Raw genomic sequence first — 19,875 nt, 5'->3', positions numbered from 1 at the left:
ACATGAATTTTACTCAATATTTACATAATTAGCTGTCTCTGGGAGTTGATCATAATTGTTACATGTTGCCTTCTGCATTGCAAGAGGTACACAAGCCAAGCAGATAATGTAATACTACCTATAAGAAATGAAAAAGATACAACTTTATATAAAGTGAAAAAACAAAGGAAATTTTACAGACTTAAAAAGGAGAGAGGCACACAATTGAAGTTTAGAAATATTACATTGACCTTTTTCTAGACGCACTTTTTAATAATAGAACATAAGTTATCCTTTTATTAATATAACATAAAGAGGGAAAATCAGGTTTTGAAGGGACCTAAAACCATATATACTAAATGCTGCCATAAAGATAAACATAGCCTACCGGCAGCCAACCATCAGCAAAAACTAAAAACTAAGAACTAAACCAGAACAGATCAGACAAGACAAAGAGAGACCAATCAAAGCTCTTTAACAAATATTTTTCAGAGCCTCAGCAACTTCAGTCTCAATCTTATCCAGGTTTTGAATGTAACATAAAGTTAATTTGGACAACTTGAGTTCAATTATTAAATTATTTCCCTTACTTTCACCCCCTTTAACCTATGAGAAATAAAATAATAGGCAAAGGGACTCCGAAAAACTTAAGCTTGGAAAGAAGACATGACACTAAATCCAACAATGACCGAATGAAATGGTCCGATCACATTAGCCCTCCAAAAGCCTCTACAATGCACGAATGTTTGAAAATAGTGACACATTTTTTTCACTTTATTTTTCTTGCGCCTACTTGCCCCATTATGCTACTCATTAGGTTTCCCTTTAGCAGAATTCCACGCAAACACATTTCCCCCCCCTTTTGGGCCGCTTCCAAGACAGGGAAATGGGGATGTGACGTCTCCTGCCATCCCACCACCACCACCAGTGCTCCACCAAAGACGGGGAAACGTCTCCGTGTATCTCGGCATCGCCAAGTCTCCTTAGGAGATGCCTAGGCATTTCTCAAGGGGTGGAGAGACGTCTAGACGTCTCTTGTTGCCCAGACGTAAAAGGCAATTTAAAAATTAAATTTAAAAAAAAAGTGTTATTTTTGGGAGTTGGGGGTAACCCTCATATGACATAGGCCCCACCCCTTCCCCCAAAATAACACAAACCACCATATTTCGTGATTTCATTCACATTTTCAAAGTCTTGATTTTTTTTTCCAGCAAGCTGAAGAGGAGGAAAAACTTGGAGAAGTCTAATCGAAGGAGTGAAAAGAGTGAGTGTAAGTGTGAGAGGAGTGAGAAGGAGCAAGAAGAAGAGGAGGAAGAGGATTTTACAACATTTTGGAGGTATTTTTATAGCACAAGGTAGGTTTTTCTTGTTTTTTGTTTGTTTTATTTTCTGATTTTCAATTCTTTGTTTGTTTAAACATGTTTTTTAATTTATTCATCTCAAAATCAGATTTGATGTTGAATCTTGAGGGTAAAATGATGAATGAATCATTCATCATTTTGCCCTCAAGATTCAACATCAAATTTTATTATTTTTAATTTAAATAATATAAAATTATAAATTGTAAATTTTGCTTTCAAAATTAAAATTCCAAATTTGTATTTCAATTTGTTAAACTAGGCTGATTTTTATTTTTATTTTTAGCGAAATGCAGTGTCACTATCACAATGAGCTCCCATGACATGAGTGAGGATAAGAAGGAAATCCATTCTCATAGTGAACATGATTCAAAATTTGAACCTAAGGATGAGGGGGTGACCATGGGGCTGATCCTGGAGCCCAATCTAGTTCCATGGTGAGTGCACCAGCTAGTACAGGTTGCCCTTCAGAGTTGTTGGCACAGTTTGCCAAGGGTGCTTATGATCCTAGATCACCTCTAAGACAGTTTGCTTCAAGATTAGAAGGCACATCACGTACAAGTGGGGGAACAAGGAAGTGGAAGTGCAACATTAGTGGGGTTGAATGGTTTGGTAGCATCACTAGAGTGAATGCAATCTTACCTTTTTGGACTAGAAAAGATGTGGATCATTGTAAGTTTTTGAAGGAAACTAAAAATATAGAGTACAGAATTGAGATGAACAAGCTTTGGGGCATTCTAGATGACACATGCTTCAATCCCTACTACTTTGTCTACTAAGGCATCCTTTCAGTAGAGCTAGCAAGTGCAACATACTTCTCCTCATGCATTGCAGACGAGAGGAATGATGTTTAGACCTTCATCCACTTCCACTTCTAGTGCCATGCCCCAATCACGAGAGGCTAGGGGGTCAGAGAAACGCAAGTTGCAAACATCACAGAGTAACCCCCTAGTTGATATGTTTAATGTGCAGCTGAGAGATGAGATAGATGAATCCATCGACAAGTTCTTCTTTGCCAATAGCATCCCATTTCATGTTACATGGTCTCCTTATTATAGGGAGATGATGGCTATGGTGAGGAAGGGAGGAACAACATATGTGCCACCAGGTGAGACAAAATTGAGGACCACGATCTTGGATAAGAGTTATTCCAAGATCAATATTTTGATGGAGAAAATGAAGGCATGTTGGTTGGCATCTGGGTGCAACATAGTTATGGATGGGTGGACGGACATTAGCCATTGTCCACTCATCAAAATCATGGTCACATGTGCAAAGGGCCCATACTTCCATAGAGCAGTGGATTGTACATGGCATCGCAAAGATGCTGATTTTCAGTTTCAGGTCCTCAGGGAGGTTATTGAGGAGGTTGGGCCACAAAATGTCGTCCAAGTAGTGACAAATGCAGCCAATGTGTGTAAAGCAGCACGGAAACTCATTGAGGCAGCCTATAGACATATTTGGTGGACCCCATGTTGTGTGCATGCCATGAACAATGCACTCAAGGACATGAGGAAGATTGACTGGATTAGAGGAGTGGTCAGCGATGCGAGAGATGTGCAGATGTTTATCTACAACCACCACACTTCACATGCACTCTTCAGGACCTTCGCAAAGGGAGTTCTTGAAACCAGTTGAGACCAGATATGCATCCTATTTCATTGTCTTGGAGAGAATGATTGAGTTGCAAGAGGCATCACAACTCATGGTTATGACTAATGAGTGGAATAGGTGGGTCAAGACAGGGCAGGGGAGAAGGGTGAAGGAGATAGTGAAGAGTGATGTGTTTCGGACTGATGCAAAATACATTGTCTCCATCATTTCTCCAGTATTCCAGGTCATTAGATATGGGGATGGGGATGCACCTAACCTTGGAGAGGTGTATGAGTGCATCAACTCTATGCTTGACCAGATGAGGGTTGCTATGCAAGTGAAGGACCCCTCTCTAGCATTCTATAATGAGCACATCCGCCCAATTATTCAGCGCAGATGGAACAAGTTGAACACTCCTTTGCATATGGCTGCCTTTGCCTTGAATCCTAAGTGGGACGATGTAATGTCCCCTACTAGATTTTGGCCTGTTTTAACCATAATCAATCCATCTCAACCTACTTGTGACAGAAACTAAGTTGATTAGGAGACAAAACTATCTTATAATGAATCAAGTCGATGATATTCCATAGTTCCAATTAATTTATCAATTATTAATGAGGAAATGGTTCATCTATTATACTAGATAATCAATCTATCATTCATAATTCTTAATGCAAATGTCATCCTTAATCAATACTTCAGTTTCAGGAAGAAGCAGATGTCTATGTTACCAAAGTGCTTAGATACCATAATACAATAGGTTCCCTCAAAGTTTACAGATCCAAGCCCTTGTCCTATCTTAGGTACATGCCCTCAAGGTTTTCGGAACGCTAATCCCTACACTGTTGTGGTAATCATCCTATTGATTGGATTTTGATTGCCCCTTTTTGGAAACATCTCATTTCCCAACCTCTTAAATACTGACAATCTTAACAGAAAAAGATACTTTTCTTTTTGATATTAACTTATGAATTCTTCCTGATTTATATTCCAATATTTGTTTGTCTGATCAAACAATATTCTTTTATATTTATATATGTACTCGTATATATATATTTATTCTCAGATATTAACATTATACGTATTACTGCAGAGCAGTTCTCACAAAGTACTATAATAACCATAATTATTATTTTATTATTAATATTTGTTATTAAATTCTTATTATTAATATTATTATTAAGTTCTGTATAAGAGCCAGCGGCTTCATACAACAATCACATATTAAGTACGTCACCATGCATATCACCCACGGCCATGACGTTGCGGTCTGATTCTGGTCTGATCGGAATTCATCTTTCCATGGCTCTATCTCATTCCTTCTTTCTCCATGCATTCTCCTCTGTCAGCAACAAAGTTTATTTGATATATACTTTATTACCAATCAGATTTGAAAATATAGCTCTGATATTTCAGATTGAGGAACTCCTCCATTCTATCCTTTTTTCCGTACTTTCTTCATTCCAAACTTTATTAATATGTGCCTCATTTATTCTGGAAAGAAACGTCTTATTACACTAGTCATTTATTTTGAGAAGAGATATTTCTTCTTAACCGCCACCACTTCATTTGCTTAAATTGTACCACATTAACCATTAGTTAACATCATAATTAAATTATTGGTTAACATCTTAATTAATTTGTTTATTTTGTTCATTTCCATTCTTAATAGTCTTGGTGTGAATCCATAATTATTTTAAATATATAACTTGTGTTATTAAGAATATGTAAATATGTATATAAATTATGTGTATAATATAATTTATTTATTTTTATTTGAATATTTCAAGAATATTAGTGATAAATATTAATTAAAAAATAATAATATTTAATAAATAAGAAGATCTCAAATCATCTTTTGCTGGTAATTAATAAATTAAATTAATAATAATAATTGCTTTATTTAGGATATATATATAACAGTCAAGGAGGGGACATGACATACAAGGCTAGACCAAGTAGAGTGACACCAATTCAGGATGATGAGGTGCAGGCGGGTTTCTTTAGGTGCATAGAGAAGATGTTTGATTCTAGACATGCTGGCATAATTCGCACTAAGTGGGGAAAATTTGCCACTCTTAGAGGCTATTCAAATGTGGCAAAGATGGATATAGAAACTATGGCACAGGAGGACACACATTTGTGGTGGAATTGTCATGGTCTGAAATCTTTGACCACCACTCTAGTTGTCTGTCTGCTATCCCAGGTTTCCAATTCTTCAACTGCTGAGAGGAACTAGTCTACATATAGCTTCATTCACTCTCTTAAGAGGAACGTACTTACCTCTAAGAGAGCAAAGAAGCTTGTGACTGTACACGGTGCTTTGCGTCTCATGGATCGCAAGACACTTGTGTACAAGTAGAGTCCAGCGGCACGATGGGATGTAGAGCCAAAGGAGTTTTCACAAATTAATGAGAATGATCCTACCACTTCATATTCAAGGCTGGTTGGTGTGAGCTTGAGGGATCTTGACCTTGCAGAGTCCAACAGTTCCAGTGATGAGGACTTTGCAGATGATTAGAGGCGTCCCTTCACTACATTTTGAGTTTTGACATTTTGGCATTTTGTCTTTTGTAATGCTATTGCTATTAGTATCTGTATTTCACTATTTGCTACTCATTGTAATGATAAATCATGTAAACATCTTTATAGACTTTGTGATATATCATATGACATCAGATATTCATTTTTCGATATAATAGAAATCTCCAATTTGACAATTTCATTTGTCAAATTTTATTTAGCAATTAGCATTCAAGAAATCTAAAATCTCCATATTTAGATTTCGTATTTCAAATTTTGCTATTTTATAATTTTACTAATTTGAAATTTCCTATAGTTTCATTTGAAATGTATTTCTTATACTGTTATACTATTATACATCTTTTCACAACTAGTTTTTCAAGTACTATAAGTATATGTATAACTAAATCAGCACCGCCACCCCCCGTCTTTGTCCCCAAACTTAGGCCCTTTGTCCCCCCATCCCCAACACCCGTGGAACACTGTATTTTAGTTCATCAACATTTTCCCCTCTATTTAAATAAGTCATTTACTACGAAACCCGAGGACGCGTCCCCTACCTGAAAACCCCCGTCCCAGTCTCAGGGACGTTTCGGGGACTTGGGGACAGCCAAGGGACGTCTCCCCCCCGTCCCCAAATTATCAGAATTTTGAGGGGACGTTCGTACGTCCCAAGGACGGCTAGGGACGGATTGGGGACGGCTAGACGTCCCCCACATCTAGGGCTAGGGAAAAATATTAAAAGAATAAAAAAATGTCGTATTTTCAAAAAAAAATTAATTTTTCCAGCATTAAAATTAAAATTTAAAATGCAACATTAAATTTATTAATTCATATCAAATATTTATAATTTTAAATTAATTAATATTATAAATTTTAAAATTTATAAATAGAAAATAAATTAAATAATAAATATTATACTTTGCTTTTTAGTATTTACTTAGTACTATTTTGATTTCCATATCGCAACTGACAATGAAACAATATGGCAGCAGTGTAGCCTTTGGGCATTTTGTATGTTATTTCTTTAATATCTATTATGAAATGCATATTGATAATGTTGTATGTTTGATGTTTGCATTCTAGAATGTTTTCATAGTATCATACACATGCTGTATCCATGTTTTCATATGAATATAATGTATAGATGCATGCTTTATCCATGTTTTCATATAAACATTTAGAATTTTCCTATATATTTTATATAGCCGTCCCCCCACCTCCCCAAATTTGGCATAAAAATTTGCCGTCCTGGAAACTCATCCCCCTGTCCCCTTGTCCCCCATCCCGGAAACTTGGGGTAACGTAGGTCATTTAACTAGATGCCCATTCTAACTAGTTCAATTTCTAATCTTTTTGAGTCCCCCACGTACCCAATTTGGGAATTAGGAATAACAGCCATTGGTTCTATGATCTATTGGAGGACTTCAATATCTTAGAGCACAGCTATCATGTTTGTTTTTTGTTATTAAATAATGTTGATTAATGCCTGTAAATTATTAGATTTGTTTCTACCTGCTTGTGTTATAAAGCCCATTCAAGAATTAAAAAGCTCCTAATGATAAGTTATCTATTGGTGACTGCTATCAATCCATTCCATCACTATCCAGTGGCTAAAATAGATCTATGATATCTTATTTCCAATTACAACTTGAAAGAGATCTCGGTTGTACATAAATAGATTAAACAGAAACAGATCCAATGGAAAGGGCTCAAAGGTACCAATTCTATTTGACATCTAATATTTTGTGGATCAGAGCCAAACGCAAGATTTCATTTTCATTTTGGTTAAACAGGTGCAGAGCTACTATAACATGGCACCATCAAGAAAAGATCTTTAACAGCATGGCACCATCAACTGAAGGTCTATAATGTCCCCTTTTTGTAAAATGTCCTAGTTTGCCCTAGATCACAATTCTCGGCCAATAAGGTAGAGGATTAGAGGGGAGAACTTTTATCTTCTTAAGAGGGAAACCAAAATCACAGATATGATCAATCTGCTGTATGCATTAATTTATTATCAATATCAAATCTGATCTCCTTATATCAGATTCAAGCCTTCGTTGATCTGTTTTCTTTTCATCCTTGGAATGTTTGAAGTGTTGCACATATATATCCTTTGACCGGGGTGGAAGGTTATGTTCCTTCCCAACAGCCCCCCCCTTTCCAAGAGTAGCAACCCTTCACCAAGTCTTCTGCCTTAACTAATCACTTGTTGGTTATCGAATCAGATTATGATTGACAACCTTTCTTAATTATCATCGTTAAGCTATGGTTTTGTATTATAATTGTAATATCAGGGTTGCAGCCTTTAGTCTACCATTTGCTGACTATTATTGTCATGCATTTATTATTATTATTGCTGCATATGATAGATTAGATTTTGCTATTCTCTGCTCTGATAATTGCTGCCAGTAACTTAATAACAGTTCTGATCTGATCTGATCGATGGTGATATCACTGGAGGCTTTTGATTCCTTTCCTTTATATCACTCAATGTGAGGGAGAGGTCACACCTCTTCATCATGTATGCCAGGAGACACACCCTTTCACAATTAGCACCTTTTGAAAGGGACACAACCTTTCACAATCAGACCTGCACTCCTTATTTAAATCAGATCTGCACTTCTTATTTAAATCAGATCTTCACACTTCTGATTTCCCAAATTATCCCCCTCAAATGAGGTTCTCTTCTCCCTTTTATATCTTGTGTTTGAGGGAGTTACAACTTTTCATTTCATGTCTTTGACCATTCATTAACTTAATTAAAATTTAATTATATTCTTTTATAATATTAATTTTATTATTATTATTTACCATTAAATTGTATTTCAAAGTGGGGACATTAAGAGGTCTGAAGAGTTTGGCAATCTTATAGTATGTCCACAAAGTAAGCCTTGTTACATGATAGTAAATACCTTGTTCTTGAGTAGGCATAGATCTACAATTTACTGATGCTGTCATGTTTTCTTTCTAATTTTCATGTTTAGGTAGACAAGCTCCAAACCATGATAATTAGGGAATCTAATACTCTTGAAAAAAATTAAATGTGCTAAAATATGATAATATGCTAGTTTGAAAATCAGAAAAAACTAGCCCACAAATTACTTGCCAATTCAATGATTTTGGCTACCTGAAAATTATGCGCTGCTTGAGAATCATTAGGATTCTTGTCTGGGTGCACTTGCCTTGCCTGCAACACCCCAGATAGAAACATGCATGAATTCTTTATATGAACTGAAAAATTAAAAAAATTCTTAGCATTGTGAAAAGAAATAAATTCTATGACTACATTAGCACTCTGTAATGTTTCACTTAAAATTACAAAAATGACTTTTTAAAAGATGAGTAAATGGCTTTAAAATCTCTCTATTAGATATAGAAAAAAGAAGATGAAACACATTTCAGAAATTGCTATCAGAATCATTCAAAATGATATGCATAATAATTAAGATACATTATTACGAAGGTGTATCAATGATTCAATAGTGAGGCAATTACAACCAAGAATTTGTTCTGCATGAGGATAGTTTTTCTTTAAAAACAATTCATTTGGGATATTTATTTAATAATCTTAAATCCCTAAAAGCAACTTATTATAACCTATAAATAAGTGCTTTCAGTACATGAACTCTCAACAAAACTTGAAGTCTAACTTCTGCTGTAGAGATTGTCCTTTGAACGTTTAAATTGAGTTATCATTTTATAGTGTAAGATCTTGATAATTAAATTATAGTAAAGGCTGGTGTTGAGCTTTGTATTAGCACTTGTGTTTCATTTTAGCAATTAACTTTGAGTACTGTGTTACTTCCTTTCCCTAAATCTTACATTATGGTTTCTTTGTTAGTATTGGTTTTAACTTTTGTTTAATCCTACCCTCGTTAATTGGCTTTGATCAAAGCCACGCATGTTTTCATGGATGAGCAAAACCAAACTACTCATATAGCTGAAGACTGAATTGGTCAGAGTGAGATCTCAAAAAAATTGACACTTAACAGTCAGCACTATTGGCAGTCTGATGACGTGTTTTTGGAAGTTAAAGTAAATAATGGGCAAAGGGAGCCATTGACTGATTTATCAATTCAATGGACATCTTTCCAGATGTATGATATTTCAACTAGTTTACAGCCTGTTCATAATATGTAGCAACAAAGTTTGGATTCTGTTTGTGAAGCTATTCCATTCTATAATCATTATGGCATCATTGCAAAGGGTTGCTTTTGTTTCTTTAATTTTTATTTCAAACACAGATTATGGTATTAACCCTGTCAAAAACAATTAGGTGTGCAGCACTTAGTTATTCACTCCCATCTCTAAATTCAGATGAGAAAAATTGGGTCTGCAGCTCTTGTTTGCTTGTGACTCTTTATTAGTTAATACGAGTGAATCTTTCCTGCTCAAAAAGTAAGAAATATTTGAATTATAGCCTATGTTTCTTATTTATAGTCCATAGCAGCAAAATTCAGGAAAATCAGATTTTAAAAAATTCGGGAAAATCGGATTTTTTTAAAAAAACATAAAAAATTGTACAAAAAGAGACAAAACTTTTAAAAACTTAAGGGCATTTCCATAGCATAGAGATATAGAGAGCAAAAATAGAGTTTTGTTGGTGTTGGAAATAAGCCACACCTGGACCGATGATGGACTGGTCCAAGAGGGGCCAGTAGCCCAGTGGTAGAGCACTCCAGCAGCATATGGAAGGTCCTAGGTTCAAGTCCTAGCTGGTCCATGTCTCAACATGGTATCAGAGCCAGGTCCAGGCTAGGAGCCCCAAGCACACGAGAGGTGTGGCTTAAGGGGGGGTGTTGGTGTTGGAAATAAGCCACACCCGGACCAATGATGGACTGGTCCAAGAGGGACCAGTAGCTCGATGGTAGAGCACTCCAGCAGCATATGGAAGGTCCTAGGCTCGAGTCCTAGCTGGTCCATGTCTCAACAAGTTTAACCCATGAATTGTATAAAATAATTTTTTGTTGCTTATATTCATATTGCTGATTACATAGGCAAATATTCAGTTAAATTTTTAAGAGAGCAGTCACCAAATACACCAAAGTGTTGTCCAAGTCTGAGATCAAATATTAGCTAAGTCTATGAAGTAACTGAGATCAAAACTTAACAGACAACAGTCCAGCTACTGTTAGGAATTTATTAAAAGTGGAAGCCATTTTGAAGTGATCCAAGAATTTCATTGTGATTGAGGCAAGGAGTTTTGTAGGGTTAATTTGATATTTTAGAAAGTTTATCAAATCATATTCCACAATTGCAATGATTTATATCATAGCAGCAAAAATTGTTTGGGGATAAGAACAGCAAACCAAAATTATTAAGATTTTTTTTAAAATGGGTAAAAATTTAGATTTTAAAATATTGTAAAAAATTGTATAAAAATAGACACAAACAGTTGAAATTAATAGCTAGATCGGATTATTTAAATTTGATAACATATTGTAATATTTTAATGTAACTTGTGGGCACATGAGATTGGTCCTACTTGGGCACATAAACTAAATGAAACGTGCTAGGGCAAATACAAATGAAGCGTGTAATGTCATTTTGAAGCATTATATTTTGGTGCCAAGATCCTTAGCCGACTAAGACAAATCGGCCATTTGTATCTCATATATATACAAGGCAATGTAATTCATTCTACATCAAGAAAAAGCAATCATCCTCTGCCTTAAGAGAATTCAGGTCTGCAATACAAAGTCAGTGAATTTCATCTTAGAAGACAGCGAACACTCTCCCTAATCCAGCGAACTCAGTTCTATACAAGGCGAACTTGATTTCAGGCAATTTACAAGAGGTCTAGCAAGCGAAGCTCTTCCATTTTGCTGAGCGAAATCTGAGAGCTGTCTTCAGGGTCCGCTCATCATCATTCTGAAATTAATGAAGCTCAGATCAGATCTAATATCCGGATGAGTTTGCTCCTATTGTTCCCTAGCTGGGTGAATGTATAACTGATTATTTCTGCCCTTAATATAATCAGATCTGAGATCCTTGTTGCTGGGTTTTTCCTCCAAGAGGGAGGTTTTCCCAGGGTATGTGTGTGTCATGTTAATTTTGTGTTTGATTCTGATTTTCTGTTCTTTAATGCTTATCTGATTACTAAAATTAACACAAACCACTTTTTTTTAAACTTAAGGGCATTTCCATAGCATAGATATAGGGAGTAAATAAGTAGAAAATAGATTTTTGTTGTTTATATTCATATTGCTGATTACATAGGCAAATATTCAGTTAACTTTTTAAAAGGGCAGTCACCAAATACACCAAAGGGCAGTCTGAGATCAAAGATTAGCTAAACTATGAAATAGCTGAGATCAAAATTTATCAGACAGCGATCCAGATATTGTTAGGAATTTAGTAAAAGTGGAAGCCATTTTAAAGTGATCCAAGACTTTCATTGTGATTGAGGCAAGGAGTTTTCTAGGGTTAGATCCAGATATTGTTAGGAATTTAGTAAAAGTGGAAGCCATTTTAAAGTGATCCAAGACTTTCATTGTGATTGAGGCAAGGAGCTTTCTAGGGTTAGTTCAATATTTGAGAAAGCTTATCAAATCATATTCCACAATTGCAATAATCAATAGGTCTTTTATATGGGGTAGAATTAATCAAAAGGCATTTGTTTAGTTGAAGTAAAAGATTAGCAAGCCACTGGTTTTGGCAATACCTAGCTTGCAACTACTATATTAGGTAGAGACAAATTTTAATGATTATGGGTTGGAGGCTGTTTTATTACAAGTATAGCTTGTTTGCTGTCATTCAGATTTATCTCATGGAGCACTTTGGATATATTGCTCACATAATGAATTGTATGTCTTTGTTTGAGCAAAAATTAATTATATCAATTATAAATTATAAATTCTATATCTCTATCTTTATATATTATATATGTCTTCAGACATTTAGTGTTATGGTAGAAATACTCCGTTGGTGAGGCAGACACCAAGGTTCAAACCCCCGCTGGGCCATTGAGCTCACGAGTCTTCTACCTTTGCTGGGTCATTGAGCTCACGGGTCTGAACAAGTTAAGTGTGGGGAATGATGACCCCCTAGAAATGGCCTTGTGGGAAGAGATCCTTTGTAAGTGGTCTCTCTGGGATCAGACCAAGCTAAAAACTCGATTTTCCTCCATCAAAAAAATATTGTATTATATATTATATTAAAAATTAAATATATGCATTATATATTTTACATTTTTTTTTAATTTATAGTTATTATATAACTATTAATATATATTCATCGTCTATAATAGTTTAAAATTTAAAACTACCCCTATAGTTTAAAATTTAAAACTACTTTATAGTATTAATTATAAACTATAGGGGTTCACTCCTTCTTGTCAAAGTGCCATCTATAATAGTGCATAATAGAATTAATTTTAAAGCTAGTGTACAATATTAATTATATACTGGTTCGCATCAAAATCCATGGACTGAGGTGTGCAAAGAGCTTGAATCATATCGAAGGCATGATTTAGAGGACATTTGCCAACTGCTTCAACACTATCTCATATGCCCCACATGATTTAGGACGATTGAGGCCCTTTCAAAATCAATTGATGACCACCAACGTGATGCAAGGGCACCATTTCCCCTTAAACTTTGCTTTATTTATTTATGTTTTTGTGTTGCTTTCTAGATGGTTTTTGACGGGGGGAAGTGGAAAACAAACGGAAGTAGAGTGGGCATGAGTCATCAAGACTTGAAGAAGTCCGAGTTGTCTGTAGTTTTTTCAATTGACCAACGTCTTGGTCTGGAAATGTATCCGAGGATTTAAGAGGGTTGGTCCCAAATCTTGGGAGCTTTTTTATTTCTCTTTCTCTCGTTTGTTCTATAATCGTTTTTCCCAGCATCGAATTGTAGTAAAGACGGTTGTATTGGTTGAATGCTTCGTTGAGTCTCCAGTGATTTGTAAATTTTTGTCTTTTAATTTCCTATCACCTAGGTTGGAGTAGTCGTCCTTCCATTGAAGATTTGTGTGGCAATTGACTGTTAATATATTTTCTTTTTCAAGCTCCTCTCACTGTTTTAGACAGGGGTCGTTTGCATTTACATCAGTGTGGTGCTGGGACCCCATCATTTGATATCAGAGACTTAAGAGATTGGGAGAGGAGAGAGCAGTACACCACCCGTTTGCATTTGCATCAGTGTGGTGCTGGGACCCCATCATTTGATATCAGAGCCTTAAGAGATTGGGAGAGGAGAGAGCAGTACACCACCAAGAAGAATGAACAGAGGAGGTGGTCAAAGAGGTCAGGAGATGGAATATTTGAAATGTTGCAAAACATTATGGCAAGGTTGGATGCCATGTTGTAATGTCCCCACTTTGAAATAGAATTTAATAATAAATGATAATAATAAAATTAAAACATTAAAAATCAAATTAAAATATAAAATAATATAATTAAATATGATTAATTAAAAATTAATTAAGTTAATGAAAAGTCAAAAGACGTGAAAGGAAAAGTTGTGACTCCCTCAACAATGAGATATAAAAGGGAGAAGAGAACCTCATTTGAGAGGGGGGGATAATTTGGAAATGAGAAGTGCGGATCTGATTTAAATAATAAGTACAGATCTGATTATGAAAGGCTGTGTCCCTTTCAAAGGGTAGAAATAATAAAGAGTTGCACTCTTTCAAAGGGTGCTAATGGTGAAAGGGTATGTCTCTTGCCAAAGGGCATACATGATGAAGAGGTGTGACCTCTCCCTCAAATTGAGAGATATAAAGGGAAGGAATCAAAAGCATCTAGTGACATCACCATTGATCAAATCAGATCAGAATTGTTATCAAGTTACAGGCAGTAACATTTGTGTTCTTAGTGGTATGCATGGGGATGTGCTTAATATGTATGCTTAGTATATGAAGCCTAATAAAGTTGTTATGCAAAATCTAGTAATAATATTGTTATAAACTACAATAAGTATGACAGTCATACTTAATATCATATATATTCATAATACACTAGAAGTTAGTGTACTTATAGTCTAAATCATGTTATTACTGTCAGTATTTAAGAAGATGGGGATGAGATGTTCCAAAGAGGGGCAGTCTAAAACCAAGCAATAGGTTAAGTCACAAGATAGGGTGGGGATCGGCGACCCATAAGCCTTGAGGGTATAGACCCAAGATAGGTAAGGGCTTGGATCTGTAAACTTTGAGGGAACCTATTGTAGTTGGTCTCTAAGCGCTTTGGTAACATACGTAAACTCTTCTCCCTTAAAACTGAAGTGGTAGAACGGTCTGATATCTATATTAAAATGATATTAATCATCTAATGAGGAAAATAGATAACCACTTGTTAATAACTAATTGAAGAATATCAATCAATTTTAATATATTGAAATACATCAGGTAGGCTCAAAGAAGGGGAGTAATGATGTTGAGGAAGAAGAGGAACCCCAAGTCAATGATAATGTTCTTGTAGAACCAGCTGGAGATGATGAAAGATTAATAAGAGCAATCATGAGTGTAGCCAAGCCAAAGGTAGAGGTTTCCAATTATTTTGGAAGTCTCAATGGAGAGGAACTCATCGATTGGATTAATGAACTTGACAAATATTTTGAGTATGAAAGGGTTGCAAAAGAAATGAGAGTTAACAATGCATGTATGTGACTCAAAGGCCATGCTACAATGTGGTGGGATTATGTTCAATCAGAGAGATGAAAAAAGAATAAGGAAAAGATTAGATCTTGGGATAGAATGGTTGCTAAGTTGAAGGCCAAGTTCCTTCTGAGTGATTATCAAACCAATCTTTTCAAAAGATTGCAGAACCTTAAACAAAAGGATATGTCGGTAAAAGACTATATCAAAGAGTTTTACAAATTGGTGATACGATCTGGCCATAGTGAAGAGGATTTGGAGAAACTGACTAGATATGTGCATGGGTTGAAGCATAATTTGCAAGATGAGTTGAGTCTTGTATCCCCTAGATCACTGGAGGAAGCCTAACAATTTGCTATTAAGGCAGAGGAGAAGCTTATGAGGAAGCAAAGCCGACAAGAAAAAGGTACAGGAAGAGGCTATGGAGGAAGAGGACAGTATGCTAACAAAGAACAGCAGCAACATCAAGATGAGGAAACCAGTAGTTCTATTGAACCAGCCAATCACGAAAGAGGAGACTATCAAACCAAAGGAGGTAGATCATCTGGAAGAGGTGATTATCAAGGAAGTGTGGGATCAACTTCTCTTCACAATGAGGAACCTAAGTCTCTTGGGTAAATGTTTTAAGTGCAATCAGTATGCTGGTCATAAAAGTTGGGAGTGTCTTGAGTTTCTACAGGAAGGATGAACAAGGCTTGAAAGGCACAATCAAATTGTGCAAGAAGATTAAGGAAGTGTGGGATCAACTTCTCTTCACAATAAGGAACCTAAGTCTGCAAAGTCTTTGCTGTTAAAAAGAGTATTGTTAAAGCCATCAAAGGAAAGTCAAGAACCTGTACAAAGGAGAGATTTATTCAAAACAGAAGGCAAGTGTTGTAAACTTATTATAGACAACAGTAGTATTGATAATCTAGTGACAGTTGAAATGGTGGATAAACTATGTCTTGAGAAGGTTAAACATCCTACACCTTACAAAGTTTTTTGGTTACAAAAGGGGCATCACTTATTGGTAGATGAGCAGCTTTGATTGAATTTCAAATAGGAAACTATAAGGATAGTGTTGTGTGCTATATCATGCCTATGGATGTGTGCCATGTGTTGCTCGGTAGACCTTGGCAGTTTGATCGGAATGCAGTGCATGATGGTAGAAATAATACTTATACTATTGAGAAGGATGGAACTAAACATACCTTGTTGCCTTTAAAAGAGCCAAAAGGGGACCACCATAGTGGCAATAGTAAGGTAATGTTAGTAAGTGGGAAAATGTTTGTAGATGGTGAGGAGAAAGACAATGTTGCAGCAACAACGAAGGAGGTGGTTCTTCATTTCTTTGAATGTTGCAAGGTTGTGAACGATATTGATTTGCATATGGGACAGCCAACAGGAAAAGAGGATAACCAGTTTATAGTAGATAAGCAAGAAGCATATGTTGGGGCAGATGTAAAGATTGGTCATAGTCTTCATGGATACAGTGTGGAGACAACAAAACAACATACTGAAGCTGACCTGTTACTTCAAATTGCAGCTGTTGAGGAAGAGTAGTTTGCACTAACTGGAAGTGGGACAAACATTACAGCAAGGGGTGAAAAGGTAAAATCTCAGTCTTCACAATTCTTTGATACAACTGAAGTTGCTTTACATGAATCTGCAATGATTGAAATCAAGTTGTATGAGAAAGCCAAACATCATAGTGCAAGAGTGGGGACAAGAAACATTTCTAACACCATAGGTGCTGTCTCAAATATTGTTCATATTGATGATAGAATTGACTCTTGTAACATGTGCAAAGAATGGGAAAGGTGCAGGAACGAGAGGCTACAACAAATGCAAACAGTACTTGGGAGGAGAAGTTCAATTCATGGTGGACCTAGATCCACAAGTGAACATGAGGAACCTGAATTCATCTCACTATGTAAAGATGGCTCTATTCTGCTCACATGCTGGAAGAAAGGAAAGAAGTAAATTGATCAAGGTGCTAAGTCCAAGCATAAGGGGGCATGCTGCAAGTTGGTGATAGCTTGGAAGTGTAGTCCTACTATAGCTCACAAACTCCTCACCCGAGGAGCCTGATGCAGGGGCATCGTTTCCCCTTAAACTTTGCTTTATTTATTTATGTCTTTGTGTTGCTTACTAGAAGGTTTTTATTTCTGTCGACACATGGGCAGGCAATAAGACACGATGGCAATTTTCAGTTTGACACGGTGGCAGTCTCAATTTTTGGAGTTTGTTGTTTTCCTTTTGGTTGTGGTAACACCCAGGAGGAGGGAGAGCCAATGGAAAAAGACAAAAGTGGAAAGGGATCGATAAGATGGGGGGAATGGAAAACAAACGGAAGTAGAGAGGGCGTGAGTCGGGAGGACTTGAAGAAGTCCGAGTTGTCTGTAGTTTGTTCAACTGACCAACGTCTTGGTCTGGAAATGTATCCGAGGATGTAAAGGGGTTGGTCCCAAATCTTGTAAACTTTTCTGGCATGAATAAATGAATATTTCTCTCTCTGTTCTGTTCTATAATCATTTTGTCCAGCATAGATAGTAAAGACGGTTGGATTGGTTGAATGCAACATTGAGTCTCCAGTGATTTGTAAATCTCTGTCTTTTAATTTCCCGTCGCCTAGGTTGGAGTAGTCATCCTTCCATTGAAGATTTCTGTGGCAATTAACTATTGATATTTTTTCTTTTTCAAGCTCCTGTCACTGTTTTAGACGGGTCGTTCGCCTTTGCATTAGTGTGGTGCTGGGACCCCATCACATTGCTCCTCCCACTCCTTTATTTAGGGATTTTCAGAGGTCCGAAACAAAACTAAGGGACAAAATAACAAACTGTTTCAACGTTGATTCCACATTGACTCTGATTCCATCTTGGATCGGCCCTATTTCTGAGCAATTCAGTAATTTCACGAGTTTTTCTAGGGTTTTGCGAGTTTTTACAATGATTTCAAAAACAAAAAAAATTTGTCATGGGTGGGCCGGGTGGGGGGGGGGTGTTTAACATGATTTTAATTCAATATAAATGCAAAAAATCATTGGAAAATTGGGCCAACAATTGGTCAATGATTTTTCCGTGAATCGGGCATTGTTTTGGGAATAAATCAGCTGGCTCCAGGATTCGGGATTAATCAGGTATAATCATGATTTTTTGTAGACTATTGCAATTTTATACATTGTTTGGAAAATCTAGTAACACTCATTCTATATGAAAAATTGGCAAAATATATTTGGCAGATTGTGAAAGTAATTTCTGAAAATCTTATGAGAAATTAGCCTATAGGCAAAGAGTAAAAAAAACAGCATTCCAACTTTGTTTTTACGAACATAGATTTTAGTTACGTTATCAGTCAGTGAAAATTCATTCATATATTGGCCGAATAAACCTGAAATGCACTTAAAAAGGTATAAAAATAAAGCTTGCCATCTTTTTCCAAATGATGTTTATTATTTTCAGGGCTGAATGCAAGGTAAGATAAGACCTTAATATAATAAGCCTTTTTGATCTCAGAAGCAGAAGCATCGGGCTTCACTCCTAGAATGTCATAGTACCCTGTTTCCTTCACCATTGTCACTGCAATCAACAAAACAAAAAATAAGAGATCCATAGAAGGTTTTATATACACAGACCAAAAGCATATGAACATTATATGCTCATTGAGGGTTTAATATATAACCCTAGACTAGCGGAATTAAATCCATTGTCTGTATAAAGTGAAAAGAAGGGATAGGATTCTTGAATTTTTTAGTCGCGTCTCGAAAATATAGCAGGAAAAGCTAGACCAACTGTTGTGTTAAATTTGAATTGTTCTTTACTAAAGTAAAGATGATCAGAAAAGAGTTGTTTTAACTGCCATGTCAATTTGAAAATGTGAAATATCAAATCGTCTGACGATTGAAATCCAATGAATTCAAATATAGTCAACAGTATTTTAAAATCTTCAATGGTTTTCCATTAATTTCTGGATTATTTTGAAATTCACAGCTTACAATAATTTCGCGGACTCCTTTACAAAGTGCCTGAAGACAGCAACGTGGAGTAGCAAAGATTGCAGATAATTTGTACGGATGAGGGTTTCAAAGACAAGTAGTGCTATGATCCGGCTGTATTCTTCAATGCGTTTTCCTTTGATTATTTTCAGCGGAGGCGGAGGCGCGAAAACTATGCATCCAGCAGAATGTCCCAAATGCAAAAGCTGGTTTTACTGGAATCGGCCGCTGCCATCAACTGAAACTGTTCAGTTGACGAATTAGTTTGAAAAGCAGATGAGGAGGTAAATTATAGAGAGACTGAAGGCATGACGTCACTGAGCAGCAGGAAAAATTTGGAAACGGTGAAGATTGAATCCGTTAGGTGGACAGGTATGGGAAGGGAACGTGGGGCCTGGAGGGCACCCGGTTAGCGTAGAACTTTCGTGTCCCTCGTTAAGTATAAAAGAATAAAGTAGGATAATATTATAGAATAGAAAAGAATAATTTTAATGCGGTTAGCGTAGAATTTTCGTGTCCCTCTTTAAGTATAAAAGAATAAAGTGGATAATATTATAGAATAGAATTTTAATGTTTATGAGTAGAGTAGAAAAAAAAATTATATTTTTATAAGCATTTTTATTTTATAAGATTTTAGGAGAACAATAAGTATGTATAAGTAGTGGAGTTGGCTTGGGTGTGGGTTTGTTCTCTTTTGGTTTTGAATTCGATTATGAAGCCTTGGTTTACCCAATGCACATAGTTTGTGATTGATTATGTGCATCCCCATAGGATTAGTCTCGCCTCAACTCACCCCTTCCTAGCCCAACTTGGTAATAAATAAGACCAAGGCAAGGCGGGTTG

General features: G+C 36.1%; 1 protein-coding gene across 3 annotated transcripts in view; it reads right to left on the bottom strand.

The window, feature by feature from the left end:
• Positions 1 to 19,424, bottom strand: part of LOC131046138 (chaperone protein dnaJ 10) — a 174,577-nt gene extending 155,153 nt beyond the window's left edge. For 2 of the 3 annotated variants that reach the window (XR_009105935.2, XM_057979803.2), the window contains exons 1-3: positions 19,033 to 19,424; positions 18,525 to 18,616; positions 8,587 to 8,646 (exon numbers count right to left, since the gene is read on the bottom strand). Coding sequence is in view for 2 of the 3 variants with exons in the window: in XM_057979803.2 (XP_057835786.2) it covers positions 8,587 to 8,646; positions 18,525 to 18,611 (147 nt within the window). In the remaining variant the exon portion in view is untranslated. The remainder of the gene's footprint in view (positions 1 to 8,586; positions 8,647 to 18,524; positions 18,617 to 19,032) is intronic. The other variant, XM_057979802.2, reaches the window with a different exon arrangement.
• Positions 19,425 to 19,875: the final 451 nt, after the last annotated feature.

Source organism: Cryptomeria japonica, chromosome 4 (genome assembly GCF_030272615.1).
Source record: "Cryptomeria japonica chromosome 4, Sugi_1.0, whole genome shotgun sequence".
In the NCBI taxonomy this organism is placed as follows: Eukaryota; Viridiplantae; Streptophyta; class Pinopsida; order Cupressales; family Cupressaceae; genus Cryptomeria; species Cryptomeria japonica.
This window is presented reverse-complemented; position numbering and strand designations above follow the sequence as displayed.